The sequence below is a fragment of the Bufo bufo genome, chromosome 3 (genome assembly GCF_905171765.1).
Source record: "Bufo bufo chromosome 3, aBufBuf1.1, whole genome shotgun sequence".
NCBI classification, from domain to species: Eukaryota; Metazoa; Chordata; class Amphibia; order Anura; family Bufonidae; genus Bufo; species Bufo bufo.
Window position 1 is genome coordinate 248,374,489 of NC_053391.1, and position 23,460 is coordinate 248,397,948.

The 23,460-nt window shown below is 43.7% G+C and overlaps 1 protein-coding gene across 3 annotated transcripts in view; it reads right to left on the minus strand.

Moving 5' to 3' along the window:
* Nucleotides 1-6,424: 6,424 nt before the first annotated feature.
* The window catches only part of EPS8L3 (EPS8 like 3), a 193,622-nt gene continuing 176,586 nt past the window's right edge, over nt 6,425-23,460 (minus strand). For all 3 annotated transcript variants that reach the window (XM_040424086.1, XM_040424084.1, XM_040424085.1), the window contains exons 19-20: nt 8,764-8,896; nt 6,425-6,587 (exon numbers count right to left, since the gene is read on the minus strand). In XM_040424086.1, the coding sequence (XP_040280020.1) occupies nt 6,567-6,587; nt 8,764-8,896 (154 nt within the window). In that variant the 3' untranslated portion in view covers nt 6,425-6,566. The remainder of the gene's footprint in view (nt 6,588-8,763; nt 8,897-23,460) is intronic.

The following is a 23,460-nucleotide window of genomic DNA, read 5'->3' on the forward strand; positions in this document are numbered from 1 at the left end:
GAGGCTGGAAAAAGTAAATTTGAGCATAACGAAGAACTGGAAGACCAATTAACACTAATTAGGTCAATTGGCAACATGATTGGGTATAAAAAGAGCTTCTCAGAGTGGCAGTGTCTCTCAGAAGCCAAGATGGGTAGAGGATCACCAATTCCCACAATGTTGCGCAGAAAGATAGTGGAGCAATATCAGAAAGGTGTTACCCAGCGAAAAAATTGCAAAGACTTTGCATCTATCATCATCAACTGTGCATAACATCATCCGAAGATTCAGAGAATCTGGAACAATCTCTGTGCGTAAGGGTCAAGGCCGTAAAACCATTCTGGATGCCCGTGATCTCCGGGCCCTTAAACGACACTGCACCACAAACAGGAATGCTACTGTAAAGGAAATCACAGAATGGGCTCAGGAATACTTCCAGAAACCATTGTCAGTAAACACAATCCACCGTGCCATCCGCCGTTGCCAGCTGAAACTCTACAGTGCAAAGAAGAAGCCATTTCTAAGCAAGATCCACAAGCTCAGGCGTTTTCACTGGGCCAGGGATCATTTAAAATGGAGTGTGGCAAAATGGAAGACTGTTCTGTGGTCAGACGAGTCACGATTCGAAGTTCTTTTTGGAAATCTGGGACGCCATGTCATCCGGACCAAAGAGGACAAGGACAACCCAAGTTGTTATCAACGCTCAGTTCAGAAGCCTGCATCTCTGATGGTATGGGGTTGCATGAGTGCGTGTGGCATGGGCAGCTTGCATGTCTGGAAAGGCACCATCAATGCAGAAAACTATATTCAGGTTCTAGAACAACATGTGCTCCCATCCAGACGTCATCTCTTTCAGGGAAGACCCTGCATTTTTCAACAAGATAATGCCAGACCACATTCTGCATCAATCACAACATCATGGCTGCGTAGGAGAAGGATCCGGGTACTGAAATGGCCAGTCTGCAGTCCAGATCTTTCACCTATAGAGAACATTTGGCGCATCATAAAGAGGAAGGTGCAACAAAGAAGGCCCAAGACGATTGAACAGTTAGAGGCCTGTATTAGACAAGAATGGGAGAGCATTACTATTTCTAAACTTGAGAAACTGGTCTCCTCGGTCCCCAGACGTCTGTTGAGTGTTGTAAGAAGAAGGGGAGATGCCACACAGTGGTGAAAATGGCCTTGTCCCAACTTTTTGGGGATTTGTTGACACCATGAAATTCTGATTCAACATATTTTTCCCTTTAAAATGGTACATTTTCTCAGTTTAACCTTTTGTTCCGTGATTTATGTTCTATTCTGAATAAAATATTAGAAGTTGGCACCTCCACATCATTGCATTCAGTTTTTATTCACGATTTGTATAGTGTCCCAACTTTTTTGGAATCCGGTTTGTAGTTTAGCTAGTCTATTTGTTAGTTACTTTGCTGCTCATAATATACACAGGTCACTTTTTGGCATACTTTCCAATGCATACGCACTTTATATTTATATGACCGGTTTACCCTGTAATGGGATGTGTTATTAACATCTTTAGAGGTCATCTTCTATTGTTGCAATTTGCTAAAGTTCAGAGCTTATCTATGTGGTGGTGTGCTACTGTGTTTTTGTCCCTGCTTGTTCACAAGTTTGTATTGTGGATATTTTACTATTGTTAGGGCTCTTTCACACTTGCGTTGTTCTGTTCCAGCATAGAGTTCCGTCGTCGGGGCTCCATGCCGGAAGAATCCTGATCAGGATAAACCCCATGCATTCTGAATGGAGAGAAATCCATTCAGGATGTCTTCAGTTCCGGACCGGAACGTTTTTTGGCCGGAGAAAATACCGCAGCATGCTGCGCTTTTTGCTCCGGCCAAAAATCCTGAACACTTGCCGGAAGACCGGATCCGGAATTAATGCCCATTGAAAGGCATTAATCTGGATCCGGACTTAGGCTAAACGTCATTTCGGCGCATTACCGGATCCGACGTTTAGCTTTTTCTGAATGGTTACCATGGCTGCCAGGACGCTAAAGTCCTGTTTGCCATGGTAAAGTGTAGTGGGGAGCGGGGGAGCAGTATACTTACCGTCCGTGCGGCTCCCGGGGCGCTTCAGAGTGATGTCACGTCTTCCATGCGCATGGGGCGCTCTGACGTCATTCTGGATCGCCCCGGGAGCCGCACGGACTGTAAGTATACTGCTCCCCCGCTCCCCACTACTACTATGGCAACCAGGACTTTAATAGCGTCCTGGCTGCCATAGTAACACTGAACGCATTTTGAAGACGGATCAGTCTTCAAATGCTTTCAGTTCACTTGCGGTGTTACGGATCCGGCGGGCACTTCCGGCAAATGGAATACACGACGGATCCGGACAACGCAAGTGTGAAAGAGCCCTTATTAATAAAATTTCACATTTTATGATTCATTAATGGTATGTTTTGGCACTCTTTTTTGTTGTGATCTATTTAAGTATCGGGAGTGTACCGTTTAATTGAGACCGCATGGTGATTTAATTTTTTGCATAAGCGTGTAATAGAACAGGTTCTGTAGATATCTATGTGGAATCAGCTGACGACGGTGTAAAAGGAGTGTGCTCTTTCACACTATAGTAGGATCTTGGGCCTCTGCACAGTTCTTTATACCTGGCGCTAACATTGACCTGTAAGGCTGAGTTCACACTTGAGTTATTTGGTCAGTTTTGGCCCCATAACTGCCCAAATAAGTTAAGTGTGCAGTGATTCAAAGCGCGATGCCTGTCATGTGCACATCATACTGACTCACAGTATTGTTTCACTATCACAGCAGACTCCCTATGCATGTTACTGCAAGGCACAGTGTTCTACACCACTATACAGGCTTTCTGCAGCCAGGAAATAGCTGTTTTTCCACGAATAAATTCGGATCGAATCTCTTCGGAATATTCGGCAAACTGGAATGTTTGAGAAATTCGCTCATCTCTAATTATTATCTTCTTTTTTTTTTTCATCAGGCCATTTTCCCATACAAATAAGATTTTAGTTTCTATAAACTTTTTTTATGGGTTATTATGATTATTGGGATTTGAACCCACGACTTCCTGTATGGCAGACATAAAACTTAACTCTAGACCAGCCATATAGAGAGCTCTGTCTTTCTGTGCTTAGAAAGCTAATACATAATTACTGGTTTCCCCACAAGCATAATATTGAATAATTAGTATATTAATTAATTGAAGGGAAATAAAATCCACCATTTTTATTTCCACTGTTTACTGATCACAGTAAATATTGTGTTCTCTATATTATACAGGTTTTTATGATTACAGGGATATCAAATGCTCTTCTGTGATATTTACTATGTTACAAAAATGTATTCATTGCATTAATACATGTAACTTGCTCAAAATAAAAAGGCTGTTCCATTTTCCTGCCAAAACTTTTGGTAAGTACCATATAATTCAGACTAAAAGATGCAGTTTCCCCCCCAAAAGCAGGTGGAAAATTTCAGTGCGTCGTATGGTGCCAATGCTTATGACCGCTTCCATTATGGAGGCAGTCATTAGTATGCAGAAGACACGGGGAGCAATGAGTGAAGTGCAGTGCTGACTGTACTCACCATTTCCTGGTCTTCTTCCAGGTGCCACACTGAATTTGTCCTAACTGTGTACAGCGTCAGTACGTAGTGCACATAGGCACGCACTATGACCTGACCTGTGCGGGCCGGATGAAGATCAGGAAGCAGTGTTGGCACGTTTCAGAGCATGAGAGGTAAGTTTATTTATAATTTATCTGATGGAGTTTGGGGTCTGATACAGAGGTCCAAGGAGGAATGAGGGTCTGATTGGAGGTCTGAGGAGGAATTGATGGTCTGATCTGAGGAGGAATGGGGTTAAGATGAGGGTCTGATATAGGTGTCTGATGGGATTCTGACCCGAGGTCTGATGGAGTCCGGGGTCTGATCTGAGGTCTGATGGGGTGTCGTCTGAGGAGGAATGAGGGTCTAATGGGGCTTGGGGGTTTGATGGTTTAAGTAAAAGTCTTTGAGAGGGGAGAAGGCTCCTCTTCTAACTCACATTGATCCGAAGGCCCCACAGCTTCATTAATACTCACTGTACTGAAGTGAATGATTTATTTTTAAATAATTTTATTAGACATTTTAAATGATAAAGTACAAGCAGCATAATACCAACAACCCTAATCAACAAACCCCCTTTTCCCCCTCAGAGAGACAATCTAGCATAGGATGTGTGCATAGTCTCCTAAGTTGAGGCGTACTTCATTGTAGCAAAGAACAAAAAGTGCAAAATAATGAAGCTGCCGATGTCACAAACTGAAATGGCTCGGCCCAGGTCCCCCAGCTGCTCGGGCCACTGACTGCAGTACCCTCAGTACTTCCCTGATGGTGATTCTGTTCTTTGATATTGGCGAAAAGTTGGAGGGTACTGGATTATATACAGAACACCCGAGAAGTACTGTAGAATTTTGAATATGGAATGGAAAAGTATATATATTTTTTTTTTGTTAAGCCGTGATTTTACACAGTTGAGTCACATAATTATGACCACACTCCTTGTGCAGCACAGACAGCAGCTGGATGGGCTGGGAGTGACTCAATAAGGTCCTGGTAGGTTGTCACATGTATCTGGAGCCATGCTCACTGCCTTGCATCCCACAGCTGCTGGAGGGTGTGTGGCTGAAGATAGAGTGAACAAGATGATTGAGGTGGGTTGAAGTCTGGAGAATTAGGGGCGAGGGTAGTACTTGGAAGTCTCTTCCACCTTCTAGTTATGTGAAATCTTTCATTGTCTTGCTGGAGTATGTGATCTGCAAGGATCAATTCACACCCAAATCGGTTGAGAGTGCCTTTCAAATGGATGAGTGGGCCTGGAGAATGCCATGAAAACATTACCCAGACCATAACACTGCCACCACCAGCTGTGTTCTTCCAACAATGGTTGCAGGGTGTTCTGTGATGTTTCTTGTCTGACAAGCCAATGTCCATCTGTTCGATGAAGCAGAAAATGTAACTCATCAGAGAAGGCAACCCTTTGCCAATCAGCGGAGGTCCAATTCCAATATGGCTGCGAAAATTGAAGCCTTTTCTACAGATGCAACTAAGTCAGCAGAGATGCAGTGATCATCTATCATCTGTCAGCATTGGAGCCCCATATACAGTACAGTGGAGTTCGCTGAACTGTTTTAGACACACGTCTGGCAATCCCCTAGTTCATTTTGGCAGTGAGCTGCTTCACCCTAGTGTGTCGGTGCACACCTTTGTAGCGGACGGTCACCTCTCACTTCTATGGAACGTGATGCTCCACAGTTTTTCATATTGCTTATTTGCAGTTGTGCCATTTGTCCACTCACGAACACTTTCACCACAGCAGTATGCAAACAGTTCACAAACTGTGCAGTTTCAGAAATACTGGTATCATGGGCCTGATAGCCAATAATCATCCTTGCAACTCTTATAAATTGCCCTTTTTACCCATGACAGCAAGAAGGACTATGTATGCAGTAAGCCTATCGCACATCTTATATACTGTCATGCCCTGCTCTGACTATGTGCGGAGGTCGGCCAGAATAGCAGCACGTGTTTAGTTTTTTGTTTTGTTTTGGAGTCGTGCTGGATCCGCCTCCCTTCAGGTGCACTGGGTGGGGTCATTGGTTTAAATCTCACTCAATCCCAGTGTTCTGTGCGGGTTATAGAAATCAGTCTGGCCTTGGAAGCAAGGAAGGAAGGATTGTCTGTTCCAGCTCAGATCAGATAAGTTTGGTTTCTGTTTTTGTTGTTTGCTGTCTAGGTTGTTTGTGTGTCTTCTGTCCCCTCCAGGTTCTGAGGGAGCAGGCTGCTCCTATTCCCCTTTTCACCATCTCAGGGATTCTAGGGTATTTTAGCCCAGGCACGAGGACACATTATTCCTACCATCAAGGTCTGAATGTGGGCTTAGCAGGGTAGGGAGAGAAGTCAGGGATTTGCTAGGAGGTGACCCTTCCCCTGCTTCTCACCTAGAATCTGGTTTGTTGGTTTATTTGTGTATCTGAGATCCCGTCCGCCGTGACATATACCCACCAAGCTTGCTCACGACACCTGACTTCACGAAATAATGCAAAGTGCGTGAAATTGTGTGAAATGACAAGAACTACTGGATACATATTGTTTTTACACTAAAGTTACTGGGAATAACTGCCCCAATATTGTGATTACAATGAGAGCTGTGCTGGGTATATTTGTCTACAAAATGGCATGTCCACAGGGGCCAATTAAGTGGTACTCACTGTGTGCTGATCAAATGCAAAAAACGTAAATAAAAAGTACATGTCTGTCTTTACTGAGTGCAAGGATTCTCTGTGCGGCTGCTATTCTAAAGCACCCTGTTTTCATGATGCTACAGAATAAAGCTCCTTATTGGCATGAAGGCTCAAAGTTTGCAAGTCGATTTCTGCAGTTTCTTGAACAAAAAAGAACCAAAAACAATATTCCCTGCAGGTAGATAATTTATTGAAATAAAATTTCTAATACAAATCAGCAATAAATTACACTAATCATGCACAGCTCAGTACAACAGTGTCCTTACAGGGTTTCAACTTGGCTTCTGTTAGAAATGTCTGGCAAAAACTTCCTGAGTCAGTTCATAAGCTTTGACATCTAAATGAAGAAAAAAATAATAATTTTGTAAAAATGGTTCATGCTAGATGCAATTTTAAATAGGCATGGCATACATTCTATCAGTATATGGTAGAGCACTTCAACCCCTTTCTGCAAAACGCTGTACATGTATGATACTGAAAGAAAGTAAACAAAAATTGCTATACACATACAGCACGACTTTTACTCAGGATCAGCTGGGCTCCCAATGCAATGACCGAAATTGGAGCCAGCTGTGATTCTAGACTGACTATAGTGACTGTGGCATCTAATTGGTGTACAGAGGGAGGGAGGGAGGCCTCTGGGGATGCCATGTATAGAAACCAATTAGGTGACCTCAGCAAGGGTCCCGTAGGCAAACTGTCAGTGAAATACTGCCAGGTAAAGTGTAATACAATGCAGAAGTAATGTAATTTTACCAGTGACTGGACTATTATAAGTTCAAATATTTTTGAAAACTAAAAATTTCAAGTAAAACAAATTTAGCTTTTACCCCTTATCCAGCCCTTTATTATTGGCAAAAATGAATGATAACGTACACATAATTGGTATCACCTCATCTGTAATGACCTAATCTACAAAAATATCACACTACTTATCAGAACACTGTAAAATAAATTAAAAAAGAATGCCAGAATTGCTGTTTTTGGTCACCTTACCTCCCAGTTTTCAATTAATATGGGTTTTTCTAACATATAAACCCTGCAAAGCCACTTCAGACCTTCTTGAAATTATTGAAAAATTGTTGCAAAACTTAAAAAAAATCTTTTAAATGCCCCCCCAAAAAATGATTTTTTATTTTTTATTTTGCCAATATATTTATCTTAAAGGGGTTGTATTAACTTCCTCTACATAATAAATGCTATTTGCTGAAGTGATACAACTCCTTTAAGAGCAAAGACATACTTTTAGAAGATTTAGATTGAGAGCCCCGGTGGGGACAATAAGTGATGATAATGTCTGTAAGCAGGTGTGGAATAGTGTGATATAAGCAAGTAAAATAAATACTAGCAGAGAAATTCGAATTCTTAAAACCACAAATTTTACAACATTTTTGTTAAATTTAATTTTTTGCTATGCCCAACCCATATTGTTCATGTGTTTGGTGATTAATAATTTACTGTTTCAGTTTCCGATCCGCAAAAAATGGATCACATACGGAAACCATACGGATATGTTTTGTGGAATAATGGAACAGAAGAGGACTTAAATCAGAGAAAAAAAAAACTCAGATACGGAACAACGGATCCGTGAAAAACAGACCGCAAAACAACAATGGTCGTTTGCATGATCCCTAAGGGCTCATGCACACAAACGCATTTTCTTTCCGCTTCCATTCCCTTTTTTTTGCGGACCGTATGCGGAACCATTCACTTCAATGGGTCCGCAAAAACAACGGAAGGTACTCCGTGTGCATTCAGTTTCCGTATTTCCGTTCCGCAAAAAAGTAGTGCATGTCCTATTATTGTCCGCAAATCACAGTCCGAGGCCCTATTCAAGTCAATGGGTCAGCCAAAAATATGGAACGCACACAGAACACATCCATATGTCATCTGTATTTCATCCGTATTTTGCAGATCCATACTGTAGAAATGCTATGCCAAGCCCATATTGCTCATGTGTTTGGTGATTAATAAGTTACTGTTTCCGTTTCCGATCCGCAAAAAACGTATCGCATACGGAAACCATACGGATATGTTTTGTGGAATAACGGAATGGAAGAGGACTTAAATCAGAGAAGAAAAAAAATTCAGATACGGAACAACAGATCCGTGAAAAACGGGCCACAAAACTAATTCTGAGGGAAGATATCTGATTAGCTCAGAGAACACCATACTCCTGACATCAAACCAGTAGTATGCAGAACAGAGAAAATGATCTGCATTGACTTCTCAGTATAAATCGTACAGTCAAGAAAGTGTCATATCTAATATCTCTGAATAAATTACATGTTTTGGGGTTCTCCAGTCCAGAGCTGGACTGACTAAAAAGCAGCCCTGCCACCTATTAAGAAATGAGTTTGCTGGTGAAAGGAAAGCAACCACCAACATAGTAAAAATACATAGCAACGAGATTCCATCTTAGTTGCAATGTTTATTTTGTGAACTAATTAGTACGTAAAAGTAAAATGATTGCTATAAGCAACTATTTTTAGGTCCACAAAGTTAAATCTCACCGGTAAGGAAAGTCGAATTTCATTGAGTTGTGAATACACACGACCACCCTCTTCAGGGCAAACAGCCTTCAGGTCATCGCGACTTAAGTCCAATAGTTGATCCCCTTTTAAAACTCCAAGGCACCTTACTGTGCTGTAAAGGAAGAGTGGAAAAATTAAGAAAATGTATTTTTCTTAGTCTGAAAATAGCAAACATACATGCTTTTTGTTAAGTTCGCTTAGTCCCTACTACTTTTGAGTGTTTATTAGAGATGAGCGAATCGAAGCTGATGAAGTGGAATTCGTTTAGAATTTCAGGAAAAATTTGATTCACAACGAACGCGAATTTCCTCGCGCTTCGTGGTAAAGAATCGCAATTTTCCTAAAATGGTGGCTACACCTGTGAGGACTGAGGACATGGGGCATGGAACTCTGGGAAGGCGGGATCACCCAGATGAAAATGCCTGCATGCAGCCAATCAGCTGCCAGCCAGCCCTGTGATGTCACAGCCCTATAAATACGGCAGCCATTTTAGATTCTGCCATTTTCCATCGTTCAGAGTGCAGGGACAGACGTGTGAAGGTGCTAGCGACAGCTATTGGAAAAACCTCTAAGTTTTAAAAAAATAAATAAAAAAGGATTTATAAGTGCAGGGAAAGGATAGGGAGGAGTCATTTCACAGTATCTTAGTGCAGGGAGAAACGTCACAAGGCACTAAGGACATTGATAGGAAAGTGATTTACAAGTGCAGGGAACGATTATTTGGGGATCCAAATAGTCATTAGACAGCTCTGTCATTCCAGCTTTTTGTTATTGGGCTGCAAATGTTATGTTGGAAAGCCTTTAGTGGCTTATATCTTAGTATCTTATTCAGTATGACAAGAAAAATATATGCACATTTCACTTCTGCTGTTATTTCTGTTGAAAGCGTATAGGGGCGCATTACAGTACAACAAGAAAAATATATACGCACTGCACTGTTGCACTTATTTCTGGTCAAAGCATATAGGGGTGTATTACAGTAAAAAAAGAAAAATATATACGCACTGCATAGTTGCAGTTATTTCTGGTGAAAGCGTATAGGGGCATATTTCTTTAAAAAAAGACAAATATATATGCTCTGCACTATTTAATTTATTTCTGGTTAAAGCGTATAGTGGCCTATTTAATTCCAACAAGAAATATATATATTCTCAGGTCACTTCTGCAGTTACAGTCAGGTCCATAAATATTGTGACATCGACACAATTCTAACATTTTTTGCTCTATACACCACCACAATGGATTTTAAATGAAATGAACAAGATGTGCTTTAACATCCAAATAGGGTGAAAGGTGTAGGAATTACAACAGTTTGCATATGTGCCTCCCACTTGTTAAGGGAACAAAAGTAATGGGACAGAATAATCATCATAAATCAAACTTTCACTTTTTAATACTTGGTTGCAAATCCTTTGCAGTCAATAACAGCCTGAAGTCTGGAACACATAGACATCACCAGACGCTGGGTTTCATCCCTGGTGATGCTCTGCCAGGCCTCTACTGCAACTGTCTTCAGTTCCTGCTTGTTCTTGGGGCGATTTTCCTTCAGTTTTGTCTTCAGCAAGGGAAATGCATGCTCAATCGGATTTAGGTCAGGTGATTGACTTGGCCGTTGCATAACATTTCTCTTCTTTCCCTCAAACTCTTTGGTTGCTTTTGCAGTATGCTTTGGGTCATTGTCCATCTGCACTGTGAAGCACCGTCCAATGAGTTCTGAAGCATTTGGCTGAATATGAGCAGATAATATTGCCCGAAACACTTCAGAATTCATCCTGCTGCTTTTGTCAGCAGTCACATCATCAATAAATACAAGAGAACCAGTTCCATTGGCAGCCATACACGCCCACGCCATGACACTACCACCAACATGCTTCACTGATGAGGTGGTATGCTTAGGATCATGAGCAGTTCCTTTCCTTCTCCATACTCTTCTCTTCCCATCACTCTGGTACAAGTTGATCTTGGTCTCATCTGTCCATAGGATGTTGTTCCAGAACTGTGAAGGCTTTTTTAGATGTCGTTTGGCAAACTCTAATCAGGCCTTACTGTTTTTGAGGCTCGCCAATGGTTTACATCTTGTGAACCCTCTGTATTCACTCTGATGAAGTCTTCTCTTGATTGCTGACTTTGACACACATACATCTACCTCCTGGAGAGTGTTCTTGATCTGGCCAACTGTTGTGAACGGTGTTTTCTTCACCAGGGAAATAATTATTCGGTCATCCACCACAGTTGTTTTCCGTGGTCTTCCGGGTCTTTTGGTGTTGCTGAGCTCACCGATGCGTTCCTTCTCTTTAAGAATGTTCCAAATAGTTGTTTTGGCCACGCCTAATGTTTTTGCGCTCTGCTGGGTTTATTTTGTTTTTTCAGCCTAATGATGGCTTGCTTCACTGATAGTGACAGCTCTTTGGATCTCATCTTGAGAGTTGACAGCTACAGATTCCAAATGCAAATAACACACTTGAAATGAACTCTGGACCTTTTATCTGCTCATTGTAATTGAGATAATGAGAAAATAGCACACACCTGGCCATGGAACAGCTGAGAAGCTAATTGTCCAATTACTTTTGGTCCCTTAACAAGTGGGAGGCACATATGCAAACTGTTGTAATTCCTAAACCGTTCACCTGATTTGGATGTAAATACCCTCAAATTAAAGCTGACAGTCTGCAGTTAAAGCACATCTTGTTTGTTTCATTTCAAATCCATTGTGGTGGTGTATAGAGCCAAAAATTTTAGAATTGTGTCGATGTCGCAATATTTAAGGACCTGACTGTATAGTGGCAGTATTGCACTGAAGGCTGTATGTATGATAGGTCCACTAGTAGCTAATAGGTAGTGAAATTACATAGTGGCTCTCTGATGTTTATATCATTGGTAACTAACATTCATACAGCCACCCCAAAAAAATTGCCACAATAAATATCACTTTTGCATATGATGGTGGTAAGTTATAGATAATAACACATTTGCATATGCTGGTAATAGGACCTACTAGTGGACCTATAATACATACAGCTTTCAGTGCAATACTGCCACTATACAGTTGTGTTCAAAATAATAGCAGTGTGTTTAAAAAAGTGAATAAAGTTCAAAATCCTTCTAATAGCTTTTATTTCCAAACACACAAATGCATTGGGAACACTACACATTCCATTCCAAATCAAAACATGAAGAAAAATATATCAAATTTGTGTTGTTCCTCTAAAAAAGAATAAAGAAAGGTGAATATTAGACTGTTCAAAAAAATAGCAGTTTTTATTCTTCTTTACAAACTCAAACATTTACTATAGTAACATAGTAACATAGTATATAAGGCCGAAAAAAGACATTTGTCCATCCAGTTCAGCCTGTTATCCTGCAAGTTGATCCAGAGGAAGGCAAAATCCCCTGTGAGGTACAAGCTAATTTTCCCCACTTAAGGGGTGAAAAATTCCTTCCCGACTCCAATAAGGCAATCAAAATAACTCCCTGGATCAACAACCCCTCTCTAGTAGCTAAAGCCTGTAATATTATTACACTCCAGAAATTCATCCAAGCCTCTCTTGAATTCTTTTATTGTACTCACCATCACCACCTCCTCAGGCAGAGAGTTCCATAGTCTCACTGCTCTTACCGTAAAGAATCCTCTTCTATGTTTGTGTACAAACCTTCTTTTCTCCAGACGCAGAGGGTGTACCCTCGTCACAGTCACAGTCCTGGGGATAAATAGATGATGGGAGAGATCTCTGTACTGCCCCCTGATATATTTATACATAGTAATTAGATCTCCCCTCCCCTTTTTCTAAAGTGAATAACCCTAATATTGATAATCTTTCAGGGTACTGTAGTTGCCCCATTTCCGTTATTACCTTAGTTGTCCTCCTCTGAACTCTCTCCAGCTCTGCTATGTCTGCCTTGTTCACAGTAGCCCAGAACTGTACACAGTACTCCATGTGTGGTCTGACTAGTGATTTGTAAAGTGGTAGGACTATATTCTCATCACGGGCCTCCATGCCCCTTTTGATGCAGCGCATTATCTTATTGGCCTTGGCGGCAGCTGCCTGACACTGGTTTTTACTGCTTAGTTTGCTGTTTATTAAAATTCCTAGGTCCTTTTCCATGTCAGTGTTACCCAGTGTTTTACCATTTAGTATGTACGGGTGATTTGCATTATTCCTTCCCATGTGCATAACCTTACATTTTTCAGTGTTAAACCTCATCTGCTACTTATCTGCCCAAGCCTCCAATCTATCCATATCTATCTGTAGCTGTACTGTCCTCTTCAGTGTTAATTACTTTACACAGTTTAGTGTCATCTGGAAAAATTTATATTTTACTGTGCAAGCCTTCTATAAATTCATTAATAAATATATTGAAGAGAATAGGGCCCAATACTGACCCCTGAGGTACTCCGCTAGTGACAGTGACCCAATCTGAATGTGTACCATTAATAACCACCCTCTGTTTTCTATGATTGAGCCAGTTACTTACCCACATACAGACGTTTTCTCTTAGTCCGAGCATTCTCACTTTTCATATACTAACCTTTTATGTGGTACAGTGTCAAATGCTTTGGAGAAGTCCAGATATACGACATCCATTGATTCGCCGCTGTCAAGTCTAGAACTTACCTCCTCATAGAAACTGATTAAAGTAGTTTGACATGACCAATCCCTCATGAAGCCATGCTGATATGATGTTATTTGCTTGTTTTCATTGAGATCCTCCAAGATAGCATCTCTTAGAAAACCTTCAAACAGTTTACCCACAACAGATGTTAAACTTACCGGCCTATAGTTTTCGGGGTCTGTTTTTGCACCCTTTTTGAATATTGGCACCACATTTGCTATGCGCCAATCCTGTGGAACACTCCCTGTCAGTATAGAGTCTGTAAATATCAGATTCAATAAGGGTCTGGCTATGACGTTACTTAATTCTCTTAGGATATGGGGGTGTATGCTATCTGGCCCTGGCGATTTGTCGATTTTAATCTTTTTAAGTTGCTGTTGTACTTCTTCCTGGGTCAGACAGGGCACTTTTAATGGGGAATTTACTTTTACATTCTGCATTTCATCTGACAGTTTATTTGCCTCAGTGAATACAGTGGAGAAAAAAATATTGAATACCTTTGCTTTCTCCTCGTCGCTTTCTGCAACTCCCCCCTCATTGCTCTGTAGAGGGCCGACACCTTCCGATTTATACTTTTTACCATTTATATGATTGAAGAACATTTTAGGGTTAGTTTTGCTCTCTTTGGTAGGGATGAGCGAACCCGAACTGTATAGTTCGGGTTCGTACCGAATTTTGGGGTGTCCGTGACACGGACCCGAACCTGAACATTTTCATAAAAGTCCGGGTTCGGCGCTTTCGGTGTTCGGCGCTTTCTTGGCGCTTTTTGAAAGGCTGCAAAGCAGCCAATCAACAAGCATCATACTACTTGCCCCAAGAGGTCATCACAGCCATGCCTACTATTGGCATGGCTGTGATTGGCCAGTGCAGCATGTGACCCAGCCTCTATATAAGCTTGGGTCACGTAGCGCTGCACGTCACTCTGCTGATACAAGTGTAGGGAGAGGTTGCAGCTGCGACGTTAGGGCGAGATTAGGCAGTGATTGACTCCTCCAAAAGACTTCATTCAGTGATCGCTCTACAGCTGTGGATCATTGAACTGCTGCTATTCAATTGCTCAGTGTTTTTAGGCTGCCCAGAGCGTTTTTCAGTCACTTTTTTCTGGGGTGATCGGCGGCCATTTTGTGGTTTGCTTGTGCGCCAGCACAAGCTGCCACCAAGTACATTTAACCATCAATAGTGTGGTTATTTTTTGCTATATCCTACATCAGGGTCAAGCTTTCATCAAGTGCATTTAACCATCAATAGTGTGGTTATTTTTTGGCCATATACTACATCAGGGGCAAGCTGACCTTGTCACCCAAGTACATTTAACCATCAATAGTGTGGTTATTTTTTGCTATATCCTACATCAGGGTCAAGCTTTCATCAAGTGCATTTAATCATCAATAGTGTGGTTATTTTTTGGCCATATACTACATCAGGGGCAAGCTGACCTTGTCACCTAAGTGCATTTATCCATCAATAGTGTGGTTATTTTTTGCTATATCCTACATCAGGGTCAAGCTTTCATCAAGTGCATTTAACCATCAATAGTGTGGTTATTTTTTGGCCATATACTACATCAGGGGCAAGTTGAGCCTGTCACAAAGTGCATTTAACCATCAATATTGTGGTTATTTTTTGGCCATATACTACATCAGGGGCAAGTTGAGCCTGTCACCCAGCGCCTAAAAAATAGGCCTCACATTTATATTAATCCAAATCTGTCATTACTGCTTTAGCTGTTCAAGTTATTTAGTGTCCGTCAAAGCACAGTTTTTGTTCTGGGTTGAAAAACAATTCCCAAATTTGCAATTCTCAAAATTAGTGGTTTCTGCTGTATCAGGCCTACTTTAAATCTATCCCTAAAAGGGTATATTAGATTCAAGGTGCTGATAGGGAAATTCTCAAGAACTTCACACACACGCTACAGTGCATATTCAAGTCTAATTCTGTGATTAAACGTATACCTGTCACCCAGCGCCTAAAAAATAGGCCTCACATTTATATTCATCCAAATCTGTCATTACTGTTTTAGCTGGTCAAGTTATTTAGTGTCCGTCAAAGCACAGTTTTTGTTCTGGGTTGAAAAACAATTCCCAAATTTGCAATTCTCAAAATTAGTGGTTTCTGCTGTATCAGGCCTACTTTAAATCTATCCCTAAAAGGGTATATTAGATTCAAGGTGCTGATAGGGTAATTCTCAAGAACTTCACACACACGCTACAGTGCAGATCCAAGTCTAATTCTGTGATTAAACGTATACCTGTCACCCAGCGCCTAAAAAATAGGCCTCACATTTATATTCATCCAAATCTGTACTGTTTTAGCTGGTCAAGTTATTTTTAGTGTCCGTCAAAGCACAGTTTTTGTTCTGGGTTGAAAAACAATTCCCAATTTTGCAATTCTCAAAATTAGTGGTTTCTGCTGTATCAGGCCTACTTTAAATCTATCCCTAAAAGGGTATATTAGATTCAAGGTGCTGATAGGGTAATTCTCAAGAACTTCACACACACGCTACAGTGCAGATCCAAGTCTAATTCTGTCCGTAAACGTATACCTGTCACCCAGCGCCTAAATAATAGGCCTCAAATTTATATTCAGCTAAATCTGTCATTACTGGTGTGCCTGTATTAGTGTAATACGGTACCTAAATAGATAGCCAGATAGTGTTAGGTGTCTGTAAAAAAAGGCCTGAATTTTAATTCAATGCATTGGCCCGAATAATATTTTTCTTATTGTGGTGAACGGTAACAATGAGGAAAACCACTAGTAAGGGATGCGGACGCGGACATGGTCGTGGTAGTGTTAGTGGACCCTCTGGTGCTGGGAAAGGACGTGGCCGTTCTGCCACAGCCACACGTCCTAGTGTACCAACTACCTCAGGTCCCAGTAGCCGCCAGAATTTACAGGGATATTTGGTGGGGCCCAATGCCGTTCTAAGGATGGTAAGGCCTGAGCAGGTACAGGCATTAGTCAATTGGGTGGCCGACAGTGCATCCAGCACGTTCACATTATCTCCCACCCAGTCTTCTGCAGAAAGCGCACAGATGGCGCATGAAAACCAAGCCCATCAGTCTGTCACATCACCCCCATGCATATCAGGGAAACTGTCTGAGCCTCAAGTTATGCAGCAGTCTCTTATGCTGTTTGAAGACTCTGCTGGCAGGGTTTCCCAAGGGCATCCACCTAGCCCTTCCCCAGGGGTGGAAGAGATAGAATGCACTAACGCACAACCACTTATGTTTCCTGATGATGAGGACATGGGAATACCACCTCAGCACGTCTCTGATGATGACGAAACACAGGTGCCAACTGCTGCGTCTTTCTGCAGTGTGCAGACTGAACAGGAGGTCAGGGATCAAGACTGGGTGGAAGACGATTCAGGGGACGATGAAGTCCTAGACCCCACATGGAATGAAGGTCGTGCCACTGACTTTCACAGTTCGGAGGAAGAGGCAGTGGTGAGACCGAGCCAACAGCGTAGCAAAAGACAAAGAGGGAGCAGTGGGCAAAAGCAGAACACCAGCCGCCATGAGACTCCGCCTGCTACTGACCGCCACCATCTGGGACCGAGCACCCCAAAGGCAGCTTCAAGGAGTTCCCTGGCATGGCACTTCTTCAAACAATGTGCTGACAACAAGACCCGAGTGGTTTGCACGCTGTGCCATCAGAGCCTGAAGCGAGGCATTAACGTTCTGAACCTTAGCACAACCTGCATGACCAGGCACCTGCATGCAAAGCATGAACTGCAGTGGAGTAAACACCTTAAAAACAAGGAAGTCACTCAGGCTCCCCCTGCTGCCTCTTCTGCTGCTGCTGCCTCGGCCTCTTCTGCTGCTGCCGCCGCCGCCTCGGCCTCTTCCTCCGCCTCTGGAGGAACGTTGGCACCTGCCGCCCAGCAAACATCGGATGTACCACCAACACCACCACCTGCGTCACCAAGCATCTCAACCATGTCACACGGCAGCGTTCAGCTCTCCATCTCATAAACATTTGAGAGAAAGCGTAAATTCCCACCTAGCCACCCTCGATCCCTGGCCCTGAATGCCAGCATTTCTAAACTACTGGCCTATGAAATGCTGTCATTTAGGCTGGTGGACACAGACAGCTTCAAACAGCTCATGTCGCTTGCTGTCCCACAGTATGTTGTTCCCAGCCGGCACTACTTCTCCAAGAGAGCCGTGCCTTCCCTGCACAACCAAGTATCCAATAAAATCAAGTGTGCACTGCGCAACGCCATCTGTGGCAAGGTCCACCTAACCACAGATACGTGGACCAGTAAGCATGGCCAGGGACGCTATATCTCCCTAACTGAACACTGGGTAAATGTAGTGGCGGCTGGGTCCCAGGCGGAGAGCTGTTTGGCGCACGTCCTTCCGCCGCCAAGGATCGCAGGGCAACATTCTTTACCTCCTGTCTCCTCCTCCTCCTACTCAGCTTCCTCCTCCTCTTCTTCCACCTGCTCATCCAGTCAGCCACACACCTTCACCACCAACTTCAGCACAGCCCGGGGTAAACGTCAGCAGGCCGTTCTGAAACTCATATGTTTGGGGGACAGGCCCCACACCGCACAGGAGTTGTGGCGGGGTATAGAACAACAGACCGACAAGTGGTTGCTGCCGGTGAGCCTCAAGCCTGGCCTGGTGGTGTGCGATAATGGGCGAAATCTCGTTGCAGCTCTGGGACTAGCCGGTTTGACGCACATCCCTTGCCTGGCGCATGTGCTGAATTTGGTGGTGCAGAAGTTCACTCACAACTACCCCGACATGTCAGAGCTGCTGCATAAAGTGCGGGCCGTCTGTTCGCGCTTCCGGCGTTCACATCCTGCCGCTGCTCGCCTGTCTGCGCTACAGCGTAACTTCGGCCTTCCCGCTCACCGCCTCATATGCGACGTGCCCACCAGGTGGAACTCCACCTTGCACATGCTGGACAGACTGTGCGAGCAGCAGCAGGCCATAGTGGAGTTTCAGCTGCAGCACGCACGGGTCAGTCGCACTGCGGATCAGCCCCACTTCACCACTAATGACTGGGCCTCCATGCGAGACCTGTGTGCCCTGTTGTGCTGTTTCGAGTACTCCACCAACATGGCCAGTGGCGATGACGCCGTTATCAGCGTTACAATACCACTTCTATGTCTCCTTGAGAAAACACTTAGGGCGATGATGGAAGAGGAGGTGGCCCAGGAGGAGGAGGAGGAAGAGGGGTTATTTTTAGCACTTTCAGGCCAGTCTCTTCGAAGTGACTCAGAGGGAGGTTTTTTGCAACAGCAGAGGCCAGGTACAAATGTGGCCAGACAGGGCCCACTACTGGAGGACGAGGAGGATGAGGAGGAGGTGGAGGAGGATGAGGATGAAGCAGGTTCACAGTGGGCTGGCACCCAACGCAGCTCGGGCCCATCACTGGTGCGTGGCTGGGGGGAAACGCAGGACGATGACGATACGCCTCCCACAGAGGACAGCTTGTCCTTACCTCTGGGCAGCCTGGCACACATGAGCGACTACATGCTTCAGTGCCTGCGCAACGACAGCAGAGTTGCCCACATTTTAACGTGTGCGGACTACTGGGTTGCCACCCTGCTGGATCCACGGTACAAAGACAATGTGCCCACCTTACTTCATGCACTGGAGCGTGATAGTAAGATGCGCGAGTACAAGCGCACGTTGGTAGACGTGCTACTGAGAGCATTCCCAAATGTCACAGGGGAACAAGTGGAAGCCCAAGGCAAGGCAGAGGAGGAGCAAGAGGTCGCCAACGCAGCTGTGTCACGGCCAGCTCCTCTGAGGGCAGGGTTAGCATGGCAGAGATGTGGAAAAGTTTTGTCACCACGCCACAGCTAACTGCACCACCACCTGATACGGAACGTGTTAGCAGGAGGCAACATTTCAATAACATGGTGGAACAGTACCTGTGCACACCCCTCCACGTACTGACTGATGTTTCGGCCCCATTTAACTTCTGGGTCTCCAAATTGTCCACGTGGCCAGAGCTAGCCTTTTATGCCTTGGAGGTGCTGGCCTGCCCGGCGGCCAGCGTTTTGTCTGAACGTGTATTCAGCACGGCAGGCGGCGTCATTACAGACAAACGCAGCCGCCTGTCTACAGCCAATGTGGACAAGCTGACGTTCATAAAAATGAACCAGGCATGGATCCCACAGGACCTGTCCATCCTTTGTGCAGATTAGACATTAACTACCTCCCCTTAACAATATATTATTGTACTCCAGGGCACTTCCTCATTCAATCCTATTTTTATTTTCATTTTACCATTATACTGCAGGGCAACCCAAAGTTGAATGAACCTCTCCTCTGTCTGGGTGCCGGGGCCTAAAAATATCTGACAGTGGCCTGTTCCAGTGGTGGGTGACATGAAGCCTGATTCTCTGCTATGATATGAAGACTGATTCTCTGCTGACATGAAGCCTGAATCTCTGTTATGGGACCTCTCTCCTCTGCCTGGGTGCCTGGGCCTAAATATGTGACAATGGACTGTTCCAGTGGTGGGTGACGTGAAGCCTGATTCTCTGCTATGACATGAAGACTGATTCTCTGCTGACATGAAGCCTGAATCTCTGTTATGGGACCTCTCTCCTCTGCCTGGGTGCCTGGGCCTAAATATGTGACAGTGGCCTGTTCCAGTGGTGGGTGACGTGAAGCCTGATTCTCTGCTATGACATGAAGACTGATTCTCTGCTGACATGAAGCCAGATTCTCTGTTACGGGACCTCTCTCCTCTGCCTGGGTGCCTGGGCCTAAATATCTGACAATGGACTGTTCCAGTGTTGGGTGACGTGAAGCCTGAATCTCTGCTATGACATGAAGACTGATTCTCTGCTGACATGAAGACTGATTCTCTGCTGACATGAAGCCTGAATCTCTGTTATGGGACCTCTCTCCTCTGCCTGGGTGCCTGGGCCTAAATATATGACAGTGGCCTGTTCCAGTGGTGGGTGACGTGAAGCCTGATTCTCTGCTATGACATGAAGACTGATTCTCTGCTGACATGAAGCCTGAATCTCTGTTATGGGACCTCTCTCCTCTGTCTGGGTGCCGGGGCCTAAAAATATCTGACAGTGGCCTGTTCCAGTGGTGGGTGACGTGAAGCCTGATTCTCTGCTATGACATGAAGACTGATTCTCTGCTGACATGAAACCAGATTCTCTGTTACAGGACCTCTCTCCTCTGCCTGGGCCTAAATATATGACAATGGACTGTTACAGTGGTGGGTGACGTGAAGCCTGATTCTCTGCTATGACATGAAGACTGATTCTCTGCTGACATGAAGCCAGATTCTCTGTTACGGGACCTCTCTCCTCTGCCTGGGTGCCTGGGCCTAAATATATGACAATGGACTGTTACAGTGGTGGGTGACGTGAAGCCTGATTCTCTGCTATGACATGCAGACTGATTCTCTGCTGACATGAAGCCAGATTCTCTGTTACGGGACCTCTCTCCTCTGCCTGGGTGCCGGGGCCTAAATATATGACAATGAACTGTTACAGTGGTGGGTGACGTGAAGCCAGATTCTCTGCTATGTCATGAAGACTGATTCTCTGCTGACGTGAAGCCAGATTCTCTGCTATGGGACCTCTCTCCAATTGATACTGGTTAATTTTTATTTATTTAATTTTTATTTTAATTCATTTCCCTATCCACATTTGTTTGCAGGGGATTTACCTACATGTTGCTGCCTTTTGCAGCCCTCTAGCTCTTTCCTGGGCTGTTTTACAGCCTTTTTAGTGCCGAAAAGTTCGGGTCCCCATTGACTTCAATGGGGTTCGGGTTCGGGACGAAGTTCGGGTCGAGTTCGGTTCCCGAACCCGAACATTTCCAGGTGTTCGCTCAACTCTACTCTTTGGCAATTAATCTCTCGGTCTCTAGTTTGGCAGCTTTTATTTGTTTTTTACATATTCAATTTTTTTCCTTATAGTTTTTCAGTGCTTCCTCGCTACCCTCCTGTTTTAATGATTTAAACGCTTTCTTTTATTTATTGCCTTCTTTACAGTTCTATTTATCCACGTTGTTTTCTTCTTGTTCCTTAGCCTTTTATTCCCATAAGGTATGTACCTCTTACAATTAGATTTTAGGATGCTTTTAAAAATATCCCATTTTGTGGCTGTATTTAAATTTTTGAGGACTTTGTCCCAGTTAGTTAGGCCTATGGGCTCTCTTAGTTGGCTAAATTTAGATTTTTTTGAAGTTTGATATTTTTGTTCCTCCCTGTAGAAATGCTAGTTTGAAGGATATTTGGAAAGTTATTACTTTATGGTCACTATTTCCCAGGTGTCCCCCAACCTGCACATCTGTTGTTCTGTCAGGTCTATTGGGTAATACTAAGTCTAGTATGGCCATCCCTCTAGTCGGGTCTTGAACCAGTTGGGAAAGGTAACCTGTTTCCTTTATGAGATGTACAGATTTCAGTTTCCCAGTCTATATCTGGGTAGTTGAAGTCCCCAATAATAACCACCTCATTATGATTTGCCGCCTTGTCTATCTAGTTTAGTAGTAGATTTTCTGTGCACTCTAGTATATTAGGTGGTTTATAATAAACTCCTATAAGTAATTTATTATTGTTTTTGTCATTGTGGGTAGAAAAACAAATGTCTATCATCTAAAAGTTATTTAAAAAAATAAACTATGCACATTCCTAGTTTGACACAAATATTTTGTATTTTGCAGATGTATAAAAAATATATAAAAATCTGTAGTTGCGCTTTTTTAATTTTTAGAATAATGATACAGGCAGCCATTTTATTTACTACATTTGTGCTAATTTCTGTGTTGGTTGGAGGGGGGTAAGGGGCAGTATTACACAATCTGTATATGTATAAAAAAAATATATAAAGATTGTGTAATACTGCCCCTCACCCCCCCTCCAACAGCACAGAAATTAGCACAAATACATTAAATAAAATGGCTGTATCATTATTCTAAAAATTAAAAAAAGCACAACTTCTAACACAAATGTATTTTACAGATTACTTTTTTTTTTTTAAACAATGTGGACCTTGAGATAGTACAGTATTAACCCCTCTCTAATTCTCCCCCCTCTAACCACCCAACGGATCCTAACCCCCTTACCCCATAAAACAACTAAGTAATAGATTTTTGGTGAATTACTGTAATTTAAGTACTTACAGTTTTTGAAGACAGCAGGCTCAGGGATCAGTGCATTGTTCACGGTGACCGTGTGCAGGATCCGTTCTGCACTTGGAGGAGATAAGGCTCACCCTAGCGTTGCCGGCCCGTGAATCCACCTCCGTGTGACGTCACGATGACAACGCAAGGGCGCAAAAGGCAGGGGAGGTCGGGAGGAAGTCAGGAGGAGAAGGAAGTACCATATTTTCCGGCGTATAAGACGACCGGGCGTATAAGACGACCCCCAACTTTTCCATTTAAAATAAAGGTTTTGGGGTATACTCGCCGTATAAGACTACCCCTGAATGCCCAGCCTTCCCTGTCTTCAAGACGATCTTCTCCATTCCAGGGAACTGACTAGGATCTGTGGATGGCACTGTTATGAGGAGGGGGATCTGTTAATGGCACTGTTATGGGAGGGGGATCTGTGGATGACACTGCTATGGGGAGGGGGATCAGTGGATGACACAGCTATGGGTGGGATCTATGGATGACACTATATAGCATCTTATGCTATGGGGGGAATCTATGGATGACACTATATAGCATCTTATGCTATATGTGTCATCCACAGATCCCCCTCCCATAACAGTGCCATCCACAGATCCCCCTCCCCATAACAGTGCCATCCACAGATCCCCCCTAAACAGTGCCATCCACAGATCCCCCTCCCCTAAACAGTGCCATCCACAGATCCCCCTCCCCTAAACAGTGCCATCCACAGATCCCCCTCCCCTAAACAGTGCCATCCACAGATCCCCCTCCCCTAAACAGTGCCATCCACAGATCCCCCTCCCCTAAACAGTGCCATCCACAGATCCCCCTCTCCTAAACAGTGCCATCCACAGATCCCCCTCCCCTAAACAGTGCCACCCACAGATCCCCCTCCCCTAAACAGTCCCATCCACAGATCCCCCTCCCCTAAACAGTGCCATCCACAGATCCC